This window comes from Raphanus sativus, unplaced genomic scaffold (assembly GCF_000801105.2).
Source record: "Raphanus sativus cultivar WK10039 unplaced genomic scaffold, ASM80110v3 Scaffold0059, whole genome shotgun sequence".
Taxonomy (NCBI): Eukaryota; Viridiplantae; Streptophyta; class Magnoliopsida; order Brassicales; family Brassicaceae; genus Raphanus; species Raphanus sativus.
The window spans coordinates 15,258-32,210 of record NW_026615382.1 but is presented as its reverse complement, the minus strand read 5'-3'; the positions used below and the strand labels follow the sequence as shown (position 1 = coordinate 32,210).

Below are 16,953 nucleotides of genomic sequence, written 5' to 3'. Positions count from 1 at the left end.
AGCTTCTGTCCCATTTTCTGCTGGACTCGTTCTTGAAATGAAAGATATTCATCAAACTAACCAAATACAAAAAAAAAACATATACACTCCGATATTGAACATATTATTTTCTAAACCCACAGAGATAGCAAAGCATCAAATCCAAATAACATCGTTTTTTAATCACAGAGAGAGAGAAGAGAAACAGTTTCTAATGAGAAAACACCAAAACCACCACAAAGAGCAAGAACAAGATGCAGAATAGAGCCTCCCTCAATGTTCTAGTCTTTTACCGTCTTGTCATCAGCTAGCTGTTTTTGGGAGTAGATGAGAGCAGGGGCGAAGCTACGGTGGCACTCCTGGGTGCAAGTGCACCCATAATGTTTTAAGAATTGTCATGTTACATAGAACATAAATGACTAAATTGGCTCAGTTGGTAGTGGATGCACCCAGTAAATCGTATGGTAAGGTGTTCGATGCACCCACTATAACATTTATTTACATACATAATATATTTTATGAGCATGATGCACCCACTGATTTTTTTCCCTGGCTTCGCCCCTGGATGAGAGCCTGGAAAAGAACCAGTGTTATATGTAACTGCTTAGATTATCAGTTTGCAAACAAAGGATAACAACTATTGGCAAGAACATAAGAAAACACATTAGAAAGGAGATGCAATTTTTTTTGACAAAACCGGAGACAGGAAGAACATAAGAGCTACAAAAAAGTTCAAGAGACTTCCCTAGCAATTCATTCTTTTTAAAAGTCAATAAGTAATTTGTCAATTTTGTTGAACAGGAGGGATGCCTTCTTTCTGCTCACCACAATCCTTGATGTGATCAATAGTGTCAGATTTATGCTGGTGGCCACCACAATGTTTTTGCTCCGACCTGTAGCTTACGTATTTGTTATGGCATGCAAGAGCTAAGGCGGCAAACATGCTAACACGCACGATTACATCCCTGCAAAGATGCAATGATATTGAGGTTCATGAGGATACTTTGGTTCTTGTCGTCTTGAAACTGAACCATCTTCATGTCATCTTCTAAGCGATTCTTCCAGCTCAAGAGCTGAGATTTATCCTCAGGTTGTCTAATCTCGACGTTGTAAGGAAAGAAAGCGGGGACCTCTTCACCTACTTCTTGGAAATTATCTTCAGGTACTAATACCCTTGAGCCAAAAATCAAGACAGGACCAGAGATCTTGTTCAAGGAATCTGGAACAATTTGTAGAATATTTCTGACTCAAGAAGCTCCTCAACGTCGTTTCTGATACAGAGACCACAACTGCGACAACAATTGTGGAACTCCATGGAGTTTGGAAAATACTTGTGAAAAGGTTTGTTTCTTACCTTGTAAAGTGATTGCAGGAAAAGTTTCTCATTCAAGTATAGATTTGTGCTGCGTTTGCTAGAAGCTTAGAAGCCATGACAAAGACAGATGTGAAGCAAACGGACTCAAGAACTTGGAGTTGAATAAAATGTATTTAAGAAGGTATAATTAAGTTATATTTCTAAATCTGTAACAGAACTCGAAGTAGTCGAAGCATTTCTCTAGTGACTTGGAGGAAGACTTGAGCCATCAAAACAGCTGATGTCAGTTTGAAACCGCTGAAAAAACTGAATCTTCACTGAAAATGTCTCAATAAGCGCATCCTGTTAGGCAGGAGTAAATATTAAAATTGAAAAAAAAAAATTCGAAAAAGGAGTTAATAGGAGACAGTGGTAATTACCTTCTTGTCAAGGAGAACCTCAGCAGACAGACTTCAACGGTGGTTGTACAGCTGCCAGCTTTCAAATCGGGAAACAGGATGCTGTATTGCGCCATTGCTGAGTTGGTGATTAGCAGGGATTGTTCTTTCTGATTTCGTATATGTAACGCTGTTCATCGTTGAGAGCAAACATATATATAGGTAGAGCTTCCTGGCGGTTACTTTGGAAGATGCTAAGCTTGATTAAAAGCTAGAGAGTGGGAGTAGTGGTATAAGTGTCCTAAATGCTCAGATTTAAGTAGCAAATAATTGTAAACTGCAGATGTTGCATAGTGTGAGTCGTCGTGATCGGCACTGGTCTATTTTCCAAAGTCAGCAAATGATGAAAGCCCTGAGTACTTCTGGGCTTAAACAAAAAAAAATTAGTATAAAGCCCAACGAAAATAAAACAAAGGGTCACGTCGGTTAAAGTCACAAAATCAATTGGAAATCAAAATTATTAACCTGCCACGTGTCATTATTCCCCCTAGGGAGAAAAAAAAGTCTACTTTATTTATTAAGATTTTGTGGACTACAACCTGTCTATAATTCTATACAGAAACGAGTAGATACACATTTGACTCTACACTAACATTTATTGGACTTAAACCTTCAAATGTGTATTATTTATGTATTATAATCAATTAGGGTATTATTTATTGGACTTAAGTCCAATAAACCTTCATATAACATAAATAATACACTAATTAAAAAAATCATAAGCTCAACCATTTTTTTTCAAACAGTCTAATATAAAATCATTCCATGCGTATAGCGAAGAGCCAGATTTCCCTCCAAATAATGTCGATAAAAGATATTATCAGTAATAAAAAGAAAAGAAAGAGAAAATAGAGTTCCCACTCGATCTCTTGTTTAACGCCACGTGTACTTAATATCTAATCGAACGGCTCTCGTCTGAAAGCCATGGGTCCAAAACAGGGCCGTTTAGCGGAAGTTTGCGTGCTAAAACACAGAAAGAAAATGAAAACTGCAAAATTCAAAAAGCTCTTGATCAGAAGCAAACAAAAACCACCTCTGACAATTGATAAAGAAGAAAAAAAACAATACTTTATCTTCGTCTCTGTTTTCTGTCTTCACGAGAGTGACTTTCTCATTTCGTTGTGACTCTTTCCTTCTGGTTAGTTTATTTCCTTTGATAATCAGTTTTTGGTTGTTGAATATGGTTCCGACAACTTAAATCATCATCGTCTGGTTTGATGTTTTTTCTGGGTTTAGTTAATTGTTCTGGAGATTTGATTCTAAACTGCAAAGAGTGATTGTTTGTTTGGCAAGTTAATTATATTGACAAGAATCAATCTGCCTCTGATTTGTTATAAGATTAGGAACTAAAAATACTTCAACTTCCTTTAAAGCAAAACATCAGATTCTATTGCTCAAAAGTGTTGACTTAAGCTTAAAGAATAAGAAAGCTTAGTGAACAAGTATCTTGACCTAATCCTAATATGTTGAGGTTTTGGTTTTTGTAATATCAAATAGGATTAGGAAAATAGAAATCTCTATATAAGAGAATGTTGTGATGATGTTTGATGATACGAGTTTGTGATTGAAGCTTTTGATATTGTACTTAAGCTTGATTGATTGAATAATAAGAGAAGGACTTCTTGTTAAGTGTGTGTTTGAGTTCTTGATAGCTTGTGATTCTATATTTGGTATCAGAGCCATACAAAGAATTCTTGCAGACCTAATACAAGACATCCACGACCATGGTAGATATTAAAGATGATCCTGTTACGACGAAAGAAGGTGGTCCTCCCTCTGTGAAGTTTCCGATGTTAACTGCTTCAAATTATACCGTGTGGAGTATGAAGATGAAGATAGCACTGAAGGTGAGCGAGGTATGGGAGGTGATCGATCCTGGAAACAAGGATGAGAAGAAAAATAATATGGCAATAGCCTACTTGTTCCAATCGGTACCAGAAGCTTTGGTTCTGCAGATAGGAAACTTGGATACAGCTAAAGGTGTGTGGGACGCAATAAAAGCTCGAAATCTTGGAGCAGAGAGGGTACGAGAAGCAAGACTGCAAACATTGATGGCAGAGTTCGATAAAACCAAGATGAAGGACGGAGACACCATAGACGTATTTGTTGGAAAGCTATCTGAAATCACTTCTAAGGCAGCTGCACTAGGAGAAATAATAGACGAGCCTAAGTTGGTGAAGAAATTTTTGAAAAGCTTACCTAGAAAAAGGTATATCCAAATCGTTGCCTCTATTGAACAGATGCTTGACTTGAAAAACACAAGCTTTGAAGATATTGTTGGTCGGCTTAAGGTTTATGAAGAAAGAATCTCAGAGGAGGAAGAAGATGATGCAGGTGATGATCAGACAAAACTAATGTATGCTGACTCAGAGAACTATGGAGGATACGGAAAAGGCAGAGGTCGTGGTGGTCGTACACCATGGAGAGGAAGAGGTCGTGGCCGTCAAGGTTCTTTCCAAAGTCAGAGAGAAGCCTATAAGCTTCGATCTAATGGAGATCTTTCCCACATTACCTGTTTCCGATGTGAAAAACAGGGTCATTATGCATCTGATTGTCCAGATAAACACCTTAAGCTCCAAGAGACTGTTGAGAAGAATGATGATGACACTCATGAGGCTGACAAATTAATGATGAACGAAGTGATTTATCTCAATGAGAACAGAGTCAATCCTACCGTGTTTGAAGCTGATATGGACACAATAAACGTATGGTATCTCGACAATGGAGCAAGTAACCATATGAGTGGAAACCGACTGTTCTTTCAAGAGATTGATGAAACTATTATAGGCAAGGTAAGGTTTGGGGATGACTCACGTATTGATATAAAAGGAAGAGGCTCAGTTCGGTTTACGTTTGAGAATGGCAAGAAGAAAGTCCTGGATAATGTCTACTTCATTCCAGGGTTAAAGAGCAATATAGTAAGCTTAGGACAAGCTACTGAGGTTGGATGTGAAGTCCGTTTGAAAGGTGATACACTGATGATGTACGATCGATCAGGAGCACTAATGGTAAGCACAAAACGTTCGAAGAACAGACTATATAAGGTTACTTTGCAAACTGATGAGATTCAGTGTTTGCAAGTTTCTTCAATGAATGAATCATCTATATGGCATGCCCGTCTAGGTCACATCAACACCGAGAAACTCAGGATGATGGTCGAGAAAGACCTAGTCATTGGCGTACCTAAGATCACATCTAAAGAAGAAACCTGCATATCTTGTTTACTTGGAAAACAAACAAGGAGACCATTCCCACAAGCAACCTTATATCGAGCATCTGAGCCACTTGAGTTAATTCATGGAGATTTATGTGGACCTATCTCACCATCAACAACAGCACAGAAGCGTTACGTCTTTGTACTCATTGATGATCATACAAGATATATGTGGACAATCTTGTTGAATGTGAAGAGTGAGGCGTTTGAAAAATTCAAACAATTCAAGAAGATGGTAGAGCAGGAAGTACAGAGTAAGATCAAAACCTTTAGGACAGATCGAGGAGGAGAGTTCTTATCTAATGATTTTACAGCGTACTGTGAGGAAAATGGAATCAAACGACATCTAACGGCGCCTTATTGCCCGCAGCAGAATGGAGTTGTAGAACGCCGTAACAGGACTCTCTTAGAGATGACAAGAAGTATGTTAAAACATATGCACTTACCTAATATACTCTGGGGTGAGGCAGTGAGACATTCTACATATCTAATCAACCGAGTGGCGACTCGGTCACTGGAAGGAAAGACACCATACGAAGCTCTAAAGTCTAAAAAACCAAGTCTCACTCATCTGCGTGTTTTTGGCTGCGTATGTTATGCGAGGACAACTAATGCAGGAAGAAAGAAACTTGATGATAGAACAAGAATACTTGTGCATCTAGGAACAGAACCAGGGTCTAAAGCATATCGTCTCTTTGATCCATCAACTAAGCGTATTGTTGTCTCCCGAGATGTTATATTTGATGAAACAAAGAAGTGGGATTGGAGTGAAAAAGAGAGAACAGAGCATGACGAGAAACTAGTTGTCCAAGTAAAAAGAATAAAAGATGATACTAAAGAAATTATCAACCTTGATGATGAAGAAGAAGATGAAACTATTGATGAGGATAACGAAGAAGAAGAAGAAGGTAATGAAGAGAATAATGAAGTACAAGCACCATTGAGAAGATCACAGAGAGTAACCACTACTCCCGCCTATCTTGATGACTATATTACTTTGGCTGAAGTTGAATGTGAGCGTTTGCTGATGGTGATAAATGATGAACCATGGAGTTTCGATGAAGCAAAGGAGTTGGAAGTGTGGGTTGATGCGTGTAGGGACGAGATTTTCTCTATCGAAAAGAACGATACTTGGGAACTAGTGGAGCTTCCAGTGGGAGTAAAGCCTATAGGGCTTAAATGGGTGTTTAAAATAAAGAGAAACGCAGACGGAAGCATCAGTAAGTTTAAGGCTAGGCTAGTGGCAAAGGGTTATGTTCAGAGGCACGGCATAGACTATGATGAAGTCTTTGCTCCAGTGGCTCGGATCGAGACTATTCGAATGATCATTGCTTTATCAGCTGAGAAAGGATGGGAAATCCATCATCTTGACGTGAAGACCGCGTTTCTCAATGGAGAGTTGAAAGAAGAAGTTTATGTAGAGCAACCGGAGGGGTTCGTTGTGCGTGGACAAGAACATAAGGTCTATAGACTTAAGAAAGCCTTGTACGGTTTAAAACAGGCTCCTCGAGCTTGGAACATTAAGCTGAATCAGATATTGCGTGGGCTTCAGTTTCAGAGATGTACTAAGGAGCCATCTTTATACCGGAAGGAGATGAATGGAGAGTTACTTGTAGTAGTTGTGTACGTTGATGATTTACTTGTCACAGGCTCCTCCGTTAAGTCAATTTTAAACTTCAAAACAGAGATGGCTAAGAAGTTTGATATGAGTGATCTTGGTCTCTTGACTTACTATCTAGGGATCGAGGTGCATCAAAGTAACAACGGAATCATCCTGAAACAAGATAGATATGCGCAGAAAATTTTAGAAGAAACTGGAATGGATGCTTGTAATCCTACTCATGTACCAATGGAGATGAATGCCAAGTTTTCAAGGGCTCTCACTGAAGAAAGAATCGATGAAAAGGAGTATCGAAGGACCATTGGTTGTCTCAGATATCTTCTACATACACGCCCTGATTTATCTTTCTCAGTTGGAGTTCTAAGTCGATATATGCAGGAACCAAGGGTCTCACACGGCGCTGCACTAAAGATGATACTACGGTATCTAAAAGGAACGAGTACTCTTGGGCTACGGTTTGAACGAAACAGAGGATTAAAGCTAGAAGGTTTTAGTGACAGCTCACATAACGTGGACAATGACGATGGAAAAAGCACAACGGGTCATGTGTTTTATCTTGGTAACAGTCCCATAACCTGGTGCTCAACTAAGCAAGAGATAGTGGCTTTGTCTAGCTGTGAAGCTGAGTTCATGGCAGCTACAGAGGCTGCAAAACAGGCCATTTGGCTGCAGGAATTGTTAAGTGAAGTTGTGGGAGAAGCCACCAAGCGTGTGGTTATTAGAGTTGATAATAAGTCTGCGATTGCGTTAACTAAAAACCCTGTGTTTCATGGTCGGAGTAAACATATACACAGGAGGTTTCATTTTATTCGAGAGTGCGTGGAGAACGAGCAAGTTGGTGTGGAACACATTCCGGGAAGTGAACAAAGAGCTGACATTCTCACCAAATCACTTGGTAGAATAAAGTTCAGAGAGATGAGAAGTCTCATTGGAGTTCAAGAAGTTTGTGAAGATGGCTTTAAGCTTAAGGGGGAGAATGTTGACTTAAGCTTAAAGAATAAGAAAGCTTAGTGAACAAGTATCTTGACCTAATCCTAATATGTTGAGGTTTTGGTTTTTGTAATATCAAATAGGATTAGGAAAATAGAAATCTCTATATAAGAGAATGTTGTGATGATGTTTGATGATACGAGTTTGTGATTGAAGCTTTTGATATTGTACTTAAGCTTGATTGATTGAATAATAAGAGAAGGACTTCTTGTTAAGTGTGTGTTTGAGTTCTTGATAGCTTGTGATTCTATAAAAAGTTAGCTTCTTTTTGTTGTTGTGGTGATGAATCTGGTCTTCTCTTTCTCTCTTGAATATCTCATAAAGAGTCTTAACTTTTAATATGATTCATTTTCTTCTATTAATGGGAATCAAATGTTTGCTAAATCTGCCAGATTTATAAATCACATTGATCTTTAACAGATTCTTGTTTATTTGTTATCTTATAACAGAGTTATGGTGTGAAATGATGACAGCAGCAGGAGAAGCAAGAGCAGTGTGGCAAAGAACAGCTAACCGTTACTTTGTCCAAGAAGATGCTAAAAGAGCTCCCAAGCTACCAACCTCTTCCCACTCTTCTTCATTATCAACTAAACAGGTTCAAGAGGATTCTGTCTCTTCTCCTTCTGTTTTTTCATCCACAGAACCAATCATCAGCTTTCATGCCTCTGAATTTCTCTAATCTCATCATTATCAGTATATATTTTAGAGGTATCATCCACATGTGTTTCGTGAATCCTGAGAACATATTGAATCAACCAAGAGATTTTGTGTTAGATTATTGTAGTTTTGGGCCTATAAATCAATTATTAGCGTTAATAGAGAACTGATTAACCAAAACAGAGAAAGAAACACTTACAACACTCATCAGCTTTCATGCCTCTGAAATTTTAGTTTGATATAAAAAGGAGAATCTAGCTAAATATACCTTTCACGTGCCGTTTTCTTGAGCAAATTATGAAGCATGAGTAATGTCTTCTTAGCTATATGGTTTTTTTCATGACCACCGTTATTAATGAATGTGACTAACTCTTAAAGATCAGTGTTTCGTGAATCCTGAGAACATATTGAATCAACCAAGAGATTTGGTGTTAGATTATTGTAGTTTTAATAGAGAACTGATTAACCAAAACAGAGAAAGAAACACTTACAATGCGAACTTCAAAATGATTCGATCCTATTTTGGTCAAAATCCAAATCAATCATCATGTTCCAGAATTTACAATGGATTCAAAATAACAAGATATAACTCAATATTTGCTTCTTTGTATTTTACTCTTTAAAATCCTTATAAATCTATTCAAATCCAAATTCAAATCAAATGCTTAATCAAATCCTTACTATTGAATAACACCTAATTTTGAAATCTATTTTAAAATCACAGAACCAATAACAGTGAATTTGAATACAAATTTTAAAATTATAGAACCAATAACACTAGATTTTGCTTGGATTTTCAAATCCATTAAACTGTAAAAACCAATAACACCCCCTGAAACATGATGATTGATTTGGATTTTGACCAAATGATAATTTTACATACTCGAAAGGTCAACAAAGATTAATGTGTTACTTTTCATCAAGATCATCCTTTATAATCTTTTGACTGATACACATTGTTGAGTTTTAACATATTCTGACCAAATCATACTTATATACAAGAAGAAGAAAAACAATCTTTAAATGTGATCCGCTGGTTCGTGTTTTAATAAGCTAAACGTGGTAATTTTCATTTTTACTATAATCAAGATTCACATATCGGCAGGCCTACCTCACAACACATTAAAACACATGCCCAAATTAGATAAAGTCCACGACCACAAGAATTATTAAGACGGCAACCTTCTAGGTCAGAAGGAGAGTTCAGCGGTCCTGGTTAGTAGTGACTACATGTGTATATTAAATGTGCAGCTCAAACGGGAGAAATAGTTTGGTCACTGCATATTGTTAACGAGATACCGTTGCAGCTTCATGATGGTGTCAAAGTAGTTATGTGCGATACTCTAGCTCCTCATTCAACCTCCCATTGAATCTATAAGTTGCCATGAAGGTATCTTCCAATAACACAATTTAAAAACTGCTGATTAAGATCATATTCACACGATGACAACTCTTCCGAACTTTGTTTTTTCACTTCTTATTGTGTCATCTTATTAAATTGAGTTTGTTCTAGAATATGTAACTTTTAGAAACAGAGGGAATATTTTTTAGATGTTGTTAGAACTCAGTTATGATGGATTTTAATAGAATTCAGTATATCTTTTTAACTAAAACAATTCCTACCTTTTTATCAATATTTTTGAAGGATATCGAGAATGGATATATTTTCCATCAAAGTAATTGCATACTTAAATTCCACTACTTGATTCAAATTCCAATTTTCAATAACACTTCCTACATGTGTAGCTCAAACGGGAGAAATAGTTTGGTGACTTGTACAGTTGCACTATATGTGTACGTCAATATTTTGGTGTGTACACACATACATGCACATATATATGTATAAGGCTATGAAGCAGTGTCAAGGAGTCTTGAGTTGACCTTAATACAGTTTAATAAGATTATGAAATTTCTGATGACTTTCATAAACAACCTGCCCGCGATTGTATTACGTAGTAGATTATGTTATCTTGAGGTTTTTTATTGAACTGCGCCATAATTTTTGACACATACGGAATGATTTGAATCATTAAACCCATCATTATTTATTCCTAATAATATTAAGTTAAGAGGAGCTAGGGTCCATTTTCTATAGAACTTAGTTCTATGGTTTTATTATCCCTACTTATGATGAATATATAGTTGCTGACATAAAGGATCTTATTAGAAAATCGTAATTGTTTAACTTCTTATGGATCACATAATAAACTAAAAAGTATCTAATGGACAGAGATTGAGGGGATGATTGGTAATATATGTGAGTGCTCCACACAGCCATAAATTTCTCTAAAGTAATAAAACCAAAATAATCAAGCTTTATTAATAAAATCCAAAGTTACAGCCCAAAATTTTTAAAAGGAAATATATTGACTATAGAAATTAAATTTTCTACAGCTTTTATCAAATGCTTTAAAAAATATTCAAAGTCAAAAAAATAAAACCAAAACAAAAATCTTACAGTCTATTTTTCAAAACAAAAAATCTAAAGCTACAAGCAACAACCAATCAACCCCTAAATCACTTGAAGAAACTTTGCCTTACATAACGTTCTATCACTAGGCGATGCCCACTATTTACATTCTATGTACCTACCTATCAAATCTATTCTAAACCAAATTAACATTTAAAGATATAATTTATATTTTCAAGAACTATAGGTAATTAGTACATGAGAATGACTTTTACTAATATCAACATGTAAGAACTTATTAAAGTTAATTACTAATTAGGAGATATACACTAAGCGTAGACGCTTAACTTTAATTTACTTTCTTATTTTTATATCTAGTTTATAAAAAATATGTATGATCATACCAACAGTATAAATTAAAAAAGAACGATCATCTAACCAAATTTGAAAAAAAAGAGTCTAACAACACCATTAATTAGGACATATATAAAACCTATTATATAATGCGTGATGAGTATAGTGAAGAGCCAGATTTCTCTCCAAATAATCTCGATAAGAAGTATTATCCGTAAAAAAAAAAAAAGAGTTCCCACTCGATTTTTTTGGTTTAACGCCACGTGTGCATAATATCTAATCGAACAGCTCTCTTGTCTGAAAGCAATGGGCAAATCTGTGGAACCCAAAGACTCTGACACGAAACTATGGGTCCTAAAACAGCGTCGTTTAGCGGAAGCTTGCGTACTAAAACACAGAAAAAAAAACGAAAACTGCAAGGATTCAAAAAAGCTCTTAATCAGAAGCAAACAAAAACCACCTCTGACAGTTGAATTTTTTTTAGATAAAAAAGCCTCTATCTTCTTTGTTTTTGGTTACTGTTTTCACGAGAGTGTCTTCTCTATTCGCTGTTACTCTTTCCTTTCCTTCTGGTTAGTTTTATTTCTCATTGAAATTCTGCAAATAATTGTTTTTTCAATGATAAGTTTTCAGTTTTTAGTTGGATGAATATGGTTCCGACAACTTAGATCATCATCGAGTTTGATGTTTTTTTCTTTCTGTGTTTAGTTAATTTATTAGAGGATTTGATTCTAAACTGCAAAGAGTGATTGTTTGGTTGGTAAGTTAAATAATGTTGACAAGAATCAATCTGCCTTTGATTGGTTATTAAGATTAGGAACTAATACTTCAACTTCCTTTAAAGCAAAACATCAGATTCTATTGTTCAAAAAGTTTTGGTGATGGATCTTGTTGTCTTGTAATAAAGATTCCAACTTTGATTATGATAAGGGGCGAACCCAGAATTATTTTTATGTGGGGTCATAGTGTGGGTAAAATTTTGTCAAAAACAAAAATATTAAGAAATGAAGTCACTGAGGGGTTTCGATCCCAGGTTTGCGGGTTCAGCACCAAGCTTCCTAACCAAATACGCTACTGTCAACTATCGATTTTATAATATATTTGTGGTGTCATATGACACCATAACTCTTAACGTGGGTCCGCCACTGATTATGATTCATTGTCTTCTATGAATGGTAATCAAATGTTATCTAATCTGCCTGATTTATGAGTCACATTGATCTTTAATTGATTCTTGTTTATTTGTTATCTAATATAACAGAGTTATGGTGTGAAATGATGGCAGCAGCAGAAGCAAGAGCAGTGTGGCAAAGAACAGCCAACCGTTACTTTGTCCAAGAAGACTCTAAAAGAGCTCCCAAGCTAACAACCTCTTCCCACTCTTCTTCATCATCAACGAAACAGGTTCAAGAAGATCCTGTCTCTTCTCCTCCTCCTGTTGTTCGTCCACAGAACCAACCATCTTCTCCAGGTTTCATGCCTCTGAATATTCCTCTTCTGTTGGGTCATCACATTCAAGAAGATTTGCTCCTGGGATGGACTGTTGGATGGATGTAGTTGATATCTTTGTAGTTCAAAGCGAAGAGGAGAATAGAGAGAGACCTGGAAAGTTTTGTTTTTTTTTCTTTGAAAAATGTAACTCTTCTTGAAATGAGTTTTTTAAGATTTACTTGTATTGTAATGCTGCAGCTTATGGATTTGGTTAAATGAGAGAATGTAATTTGTTGTAAGAATTTTGTTAAATATTGTGTGTTTATAATATCTCAAAGACATCATCATATGAAAAGATCTTTCATGCATGCATGTAAGTGCATCTCCTAACTGAACCCAAAAAGAAGGTGCATCTCCATATTGATCATTTTTTACCGCTCGGTAAAAGGAAAGGTAGAAGTAAATTTTCATTTCCATGTTCACTTAATAACGTGGATCGTCCGGGCCCGATTGGAAAGGTATAAACAAAATATTACCTTGCTAGAAAGCTTCGGGATATTAATACAAAACAATATATTTACGTGAATGGCACCACCTAACCGTAAGCCACAATTGTCATGGATGTTCCCGTGGAAAAAGGAGGACTTTGTGAAGAGCTAAGAAGCCTTGAGAACGGAGAGCGATCGTGATAAGAATAATATGTAAGGAAAATATGGCTATCAAGCTGGTACTTGCATAACAGTTGGAAAAAAAATGTCAAAATCATGCAACCACACAATAATTCTAAGATTCACATAATATGATACTGCAGCGAAGCGAAGCATATATCAGATAAAACGGTTACACACAGGAGGTTCATATATAGTTGGAAATCATATAAACTAAAGCATTAGGAAGCAGAGTATTTTATTTAGTAACAGTATACAAGGGATCCAAGTTCCATGTTATCATGAATGTGGAAACTTTATAAAGTAACGCTGAATATATATAGTAAGAAGACAAAGTAGACAAGATCAAGGTCACATTAAAGTGCATAAGATGTTAATTAATTCCAATGGTTCATCGGTAATTCGGTAAAAAAGAAAAGAAAGAGAAAACTAGTTTGATAAAGCAGAAAACAAACTTTCGAAGTAACAAACAGAAACAAAGGATTGTTATCTGTGAATACTAACTCATAAGATTTGGTATGGAGATCATGTATCACCAGTGGTTCCTTACGATGACAACGACCACGAATTAATAACTTGTTCTTCTCTAAAACTGCTATCGTTAAGAGTGAGGTTCCTCCACACCAACGAAGAGGTTTACTGATATCTATCGTAAACATTTTCTTCCACGTATTGATGTTACCGCCTGAAGAATCTAACAACCATATATCTTGGATGGGCCAGTTACTCTCGGATACACTCAAGCAGTTATCGAGGATGCACATGGTGAATCTGAAAGGATCATGTACATGGGAAAAGGGAGCTTTACAGATAACTTGGAAAGTTTCAGTGTGAAGATCGAAAGATAATACTTTGGTTTCTTCACAGTCAGTTAACCAATAAAGGGACCCATCTACGTACAGAGGAGCATGGCGAACAATTATTCGATAAGGAGAAGCAGGGTGAACGTACCTCCAAGTGTTCATGCTAAAGTCGAAAACTTCACAAGTAGTAACGTTGTCTAGGCCAAATTCAGATGAATTATATAAAAAAACTGGCTTGTATGTACCCCTTAGTTTGTCTTTACCGAATCCAAGCTTATGATATGAGCTATACGATGTTTTTGCATCCCTGACGATGCAGAGCTGTTGAATTCTGGCAAGAGGTAAACTTTGATGCCACCTAGTGGCGGGATTCACCACCACGACACAGACACTCGGGACGTACTTGGTGTAGAAGCATATTAGACCGTCACATGTATTTTGGCAGACCGACGTGCATGAAGTAGGGAAACAGACCGTATAAGCTATTGATGATCCAAACATAAATCTTCGAGCATCTGTAGGCAGGCACCCATCATTATGTGCATAGTGAACGAAAAGTATATCCGGATCTCGTGATCGCCTACGATGGCCCAACTGTCTTTCCTGGAAACGTTGGGTCTGGATTGTCAATTTCCACGTCTTTGATACAGACCTTAATCTCAGTAGAGACTTGACCGGAAGTCTCTCTAGTATGAGCTCTACAACATCGTGCGGTAGCAATTCTACACTCGAGCGACATCTTTCCAGCATTGTATCTCGTGTCAGATTGATCAAGACAGTCATACAAATGTTTTTGAAAAGGTAAACTTTCAATATTCTATATATACGAGCTGAGCACCCTGTCCAAGCTAGGTTTTTGAAAAATAGAAATTTCTAATTTTCTACAAGGAAAAAGGGAAAACTCCATGACTCTTCCTTTCCTTGTTTCGGCTAATTAACTTTATACAATATAATTACTAGATTTTCTTGGTAATTAACTTTATACAATATAATTCCTTTGCTTTCCTTGGTAATTAACTTTATACAATATAATTCCTTTCCTTTCCTTGGTAAGATATTATCTCTGAGTCTTATTTGAGCAAGTCTGAGTTATTAGAAGCGCTGAGGCGTGTTCTCAGACTAGAGCTAGGGAAGCTGAAACATGGCTAAAGAAGCTTGCGCGGAGAAAGAGGACTTGGTGAATCTCTTGTTCAAGAGAAAGCGTCAGAGCTTTTCGGGTATAAGCAGTTGATGCAACTGCTTCAGCTTGAAGCGCTATACCTCCAAATCAAGAACAAGAAGATTGAGAAAAGCAAGGAGCAGCCACCTTGGAGCAATTCGCAAGCAAGAGAAGAGGGGAGAAAGAGAAGAAGCAAAAGAGGTAAACCGAATGGTCTGTTTGGTTTAGCATTGGGGATGAGTCTAGTTGGTGCTGGTTTGCTCCTGGGATGGACTGTTGGATGGATGCAGATTCTATCTTTCTAGTTCAAAGTGAAGAGAAGAAGAGAGACCTGGAAAGTTTTTTTTTTTAAATATCACTCTTCTTGAAATGAGTTTTAAGATTTACTTTGTAATGCTGCAGCAGCTTATGGATTTGGTTAAATGAGAGAATTGTAAATTGTTGCAAGGAATTTTTTGTTAATATTGTGTGTTTTCTAGTTTGAGATTATCTTAAAGAAATCAAATGTTAAGATCTTTCATGTAAAAGCATCTGCATATGTTCAATTCTTAGCAGCTATAAAATCTTTTCTTCCATGTACCAAAAAAAGAGAGTTTAATGTCACATTTGTTTCATTTGTAGAGACTTGTTCTTAGCTAACATTTCATTTGTGATTTGTTATAAGATTAGGAACTAATTCCTCAACTTCGTTTAAAGCAAAACATCAGTTTCTCTTGTTCAAAAAGTTTGTTTTGAACATGTTCTGTTAGCAGAAGTGTCATTTACATCTTCTCATCTTGTTTGTTTTGTAAGGACTCTTTCTGCCAGATGTAGTGAGGCCTCTCTTAGATTCTCTTGAGGCTTCCAAACAAGTTAAAGCCCCTCCACTTACCCATGTATGTGTACAGTATATATCTCTCTGAAATTTTCTTTTTAGCAGCTTCTTAGTTGGATGGTTAAATTGTGTTTGTTGTGTGTTGTAACATAACATTATTTCCATGTTTTGTGATTTGTTTGGTTTATGTATGTCTCTCTCGAAATGTATATTCTTTCCTTCATGGACGATCACGTTTTGTTGGTTTCAAAAGCAAGGATTGGGCATAAGATCGACTTGTTAGTTAACCCATTGTTTATTGCTTGATTATGCATTAGCCAAAACAATATTTCCGTCAGGTATTTACTTAGGTCCAATTTGCTTTTTTTGCAGGTTATTGCTGGTGTCACTGGAAAGAAACAGAGCTAATCCAAACCAATGATTTTTCCCATGCTTTCTTACATTCAGATTCCTTTTCTTGTCTTTTTTGTCTTTTAACTCTTTCTAGTCACTGATGAAATAAACTAGACTCAGTGTTTTTTTTTGTTCTGAAACTTATATAAAGGCATATGTCAGTAAGTACATACTCTTTGTTCATCCCCCTTTTTTATCACATGTATTCATTTATTAATGGCAAATCAAAAAGCTTGAAACTTCTGTTGCCACATGATACATACAGCACAAAGATATTAATTTTACATTGTGATTGAAATCGCTAGTCTTACATACACTCTTATTAGTAGCTCTTTTACATCAACCTGATCCTCAATAGGTAGACAAAAAGATTAATTGGCCGTAAGCCCATTACTTTGTCATATTTGCCCCTTGGTGTTGGGCTTTTAGTTGTAAGTTTTTGTCGGGCCTTGAGCTTGTATCTTCTGGGTTTCGACCTTATATTTATTGGGCTTCGGGCCCTTAATATAATTCTAATTTGGGAGAAAAAAAGCTCATACACAACATGTTCTAAAACACGTTAATGAAAACAATGAAATAGAAAACATTTACATTTGTATGCAGTTTGGTTAATTTTAGTTTCCAGATTATTAATTGTTACGGTACATTAATCTTATTTTAGTTAAATTTCTTTTGGTTCTTTCTAACTTATTTAAAGTAAATTATTTA

At 36.2% G+C, this 16,953-nt stretch overlaps 1 protein-coding gene, 1 long non-coding RNA gene and 2 pseudogenes across 3 annotated transcripts; 2 read left to right on the top strand and 2 right to left on the bottom strand.

The window, feature by feature from the left end:
• Positions 1–2,342: 2,342 nt before the first annotated feature.
• On the bottom strand, positions 2,343–3,018 carry LOC130500918 (uncharacterized). The gene is made up of 2 exons (XR_008939415.1): positions 2,800–3,018; positions 2,343–2,719 (listed from the first exon to the last, which is right to left on the bottom strand). It is a non-coding gene; the product is annotated as an uncharacterized LOC130500918 (long non-coding RNA).
• A 5,133-nt stretch (positions 3,019–8,151) lies between these two features.
• LOC130500922 (uncharacterized) lies at positions 8,152–12,738 on the top strand. 2 transcript variants are annotated; one of them, XR_008939416.1, is made up of 2 exons: positions 8,152–11,549; positions 12,239–12,738. XR_008939416.1 is itself a non-coding variant. In XM_056995840.1 (2 exons), the coding sequence occupies exons 1-2, from the start codon at positions 12,146–12,148 to the stop codon at positions 12,532–12,534; spliced, it is 303 nt and encodes a 100-aa protein (XP_056851820.1). In that variant the 5' UTR covers positions 11,535–12,145; the 3' UTR covers positions 12,535–12,738. The 2 variants fall into 2 exon arrangements, 1 of the variants encoding a protein (XP_056851820.1); XM_056995840.1 differs by having other exon boundaries at positions 11,535–12,152.
• A 767-nt stretch (positions 12,739–13,505) lies between these two features.
• LOC130500919 (F-box protein At1g11270-like) lies at positions 13,506–14,655 on the bottom strand (annotated as a pseudogene).
• An 11-nt stretch (positions 14,656–14,666) lies between these two features.
• LOC130500925 (uncharacterized) lies at positions 14,667–15,611 on the top strand (annotated as a pseudogene).
• Positions 15,612–16,953: the final 1,342 nt, after the last annotated feature.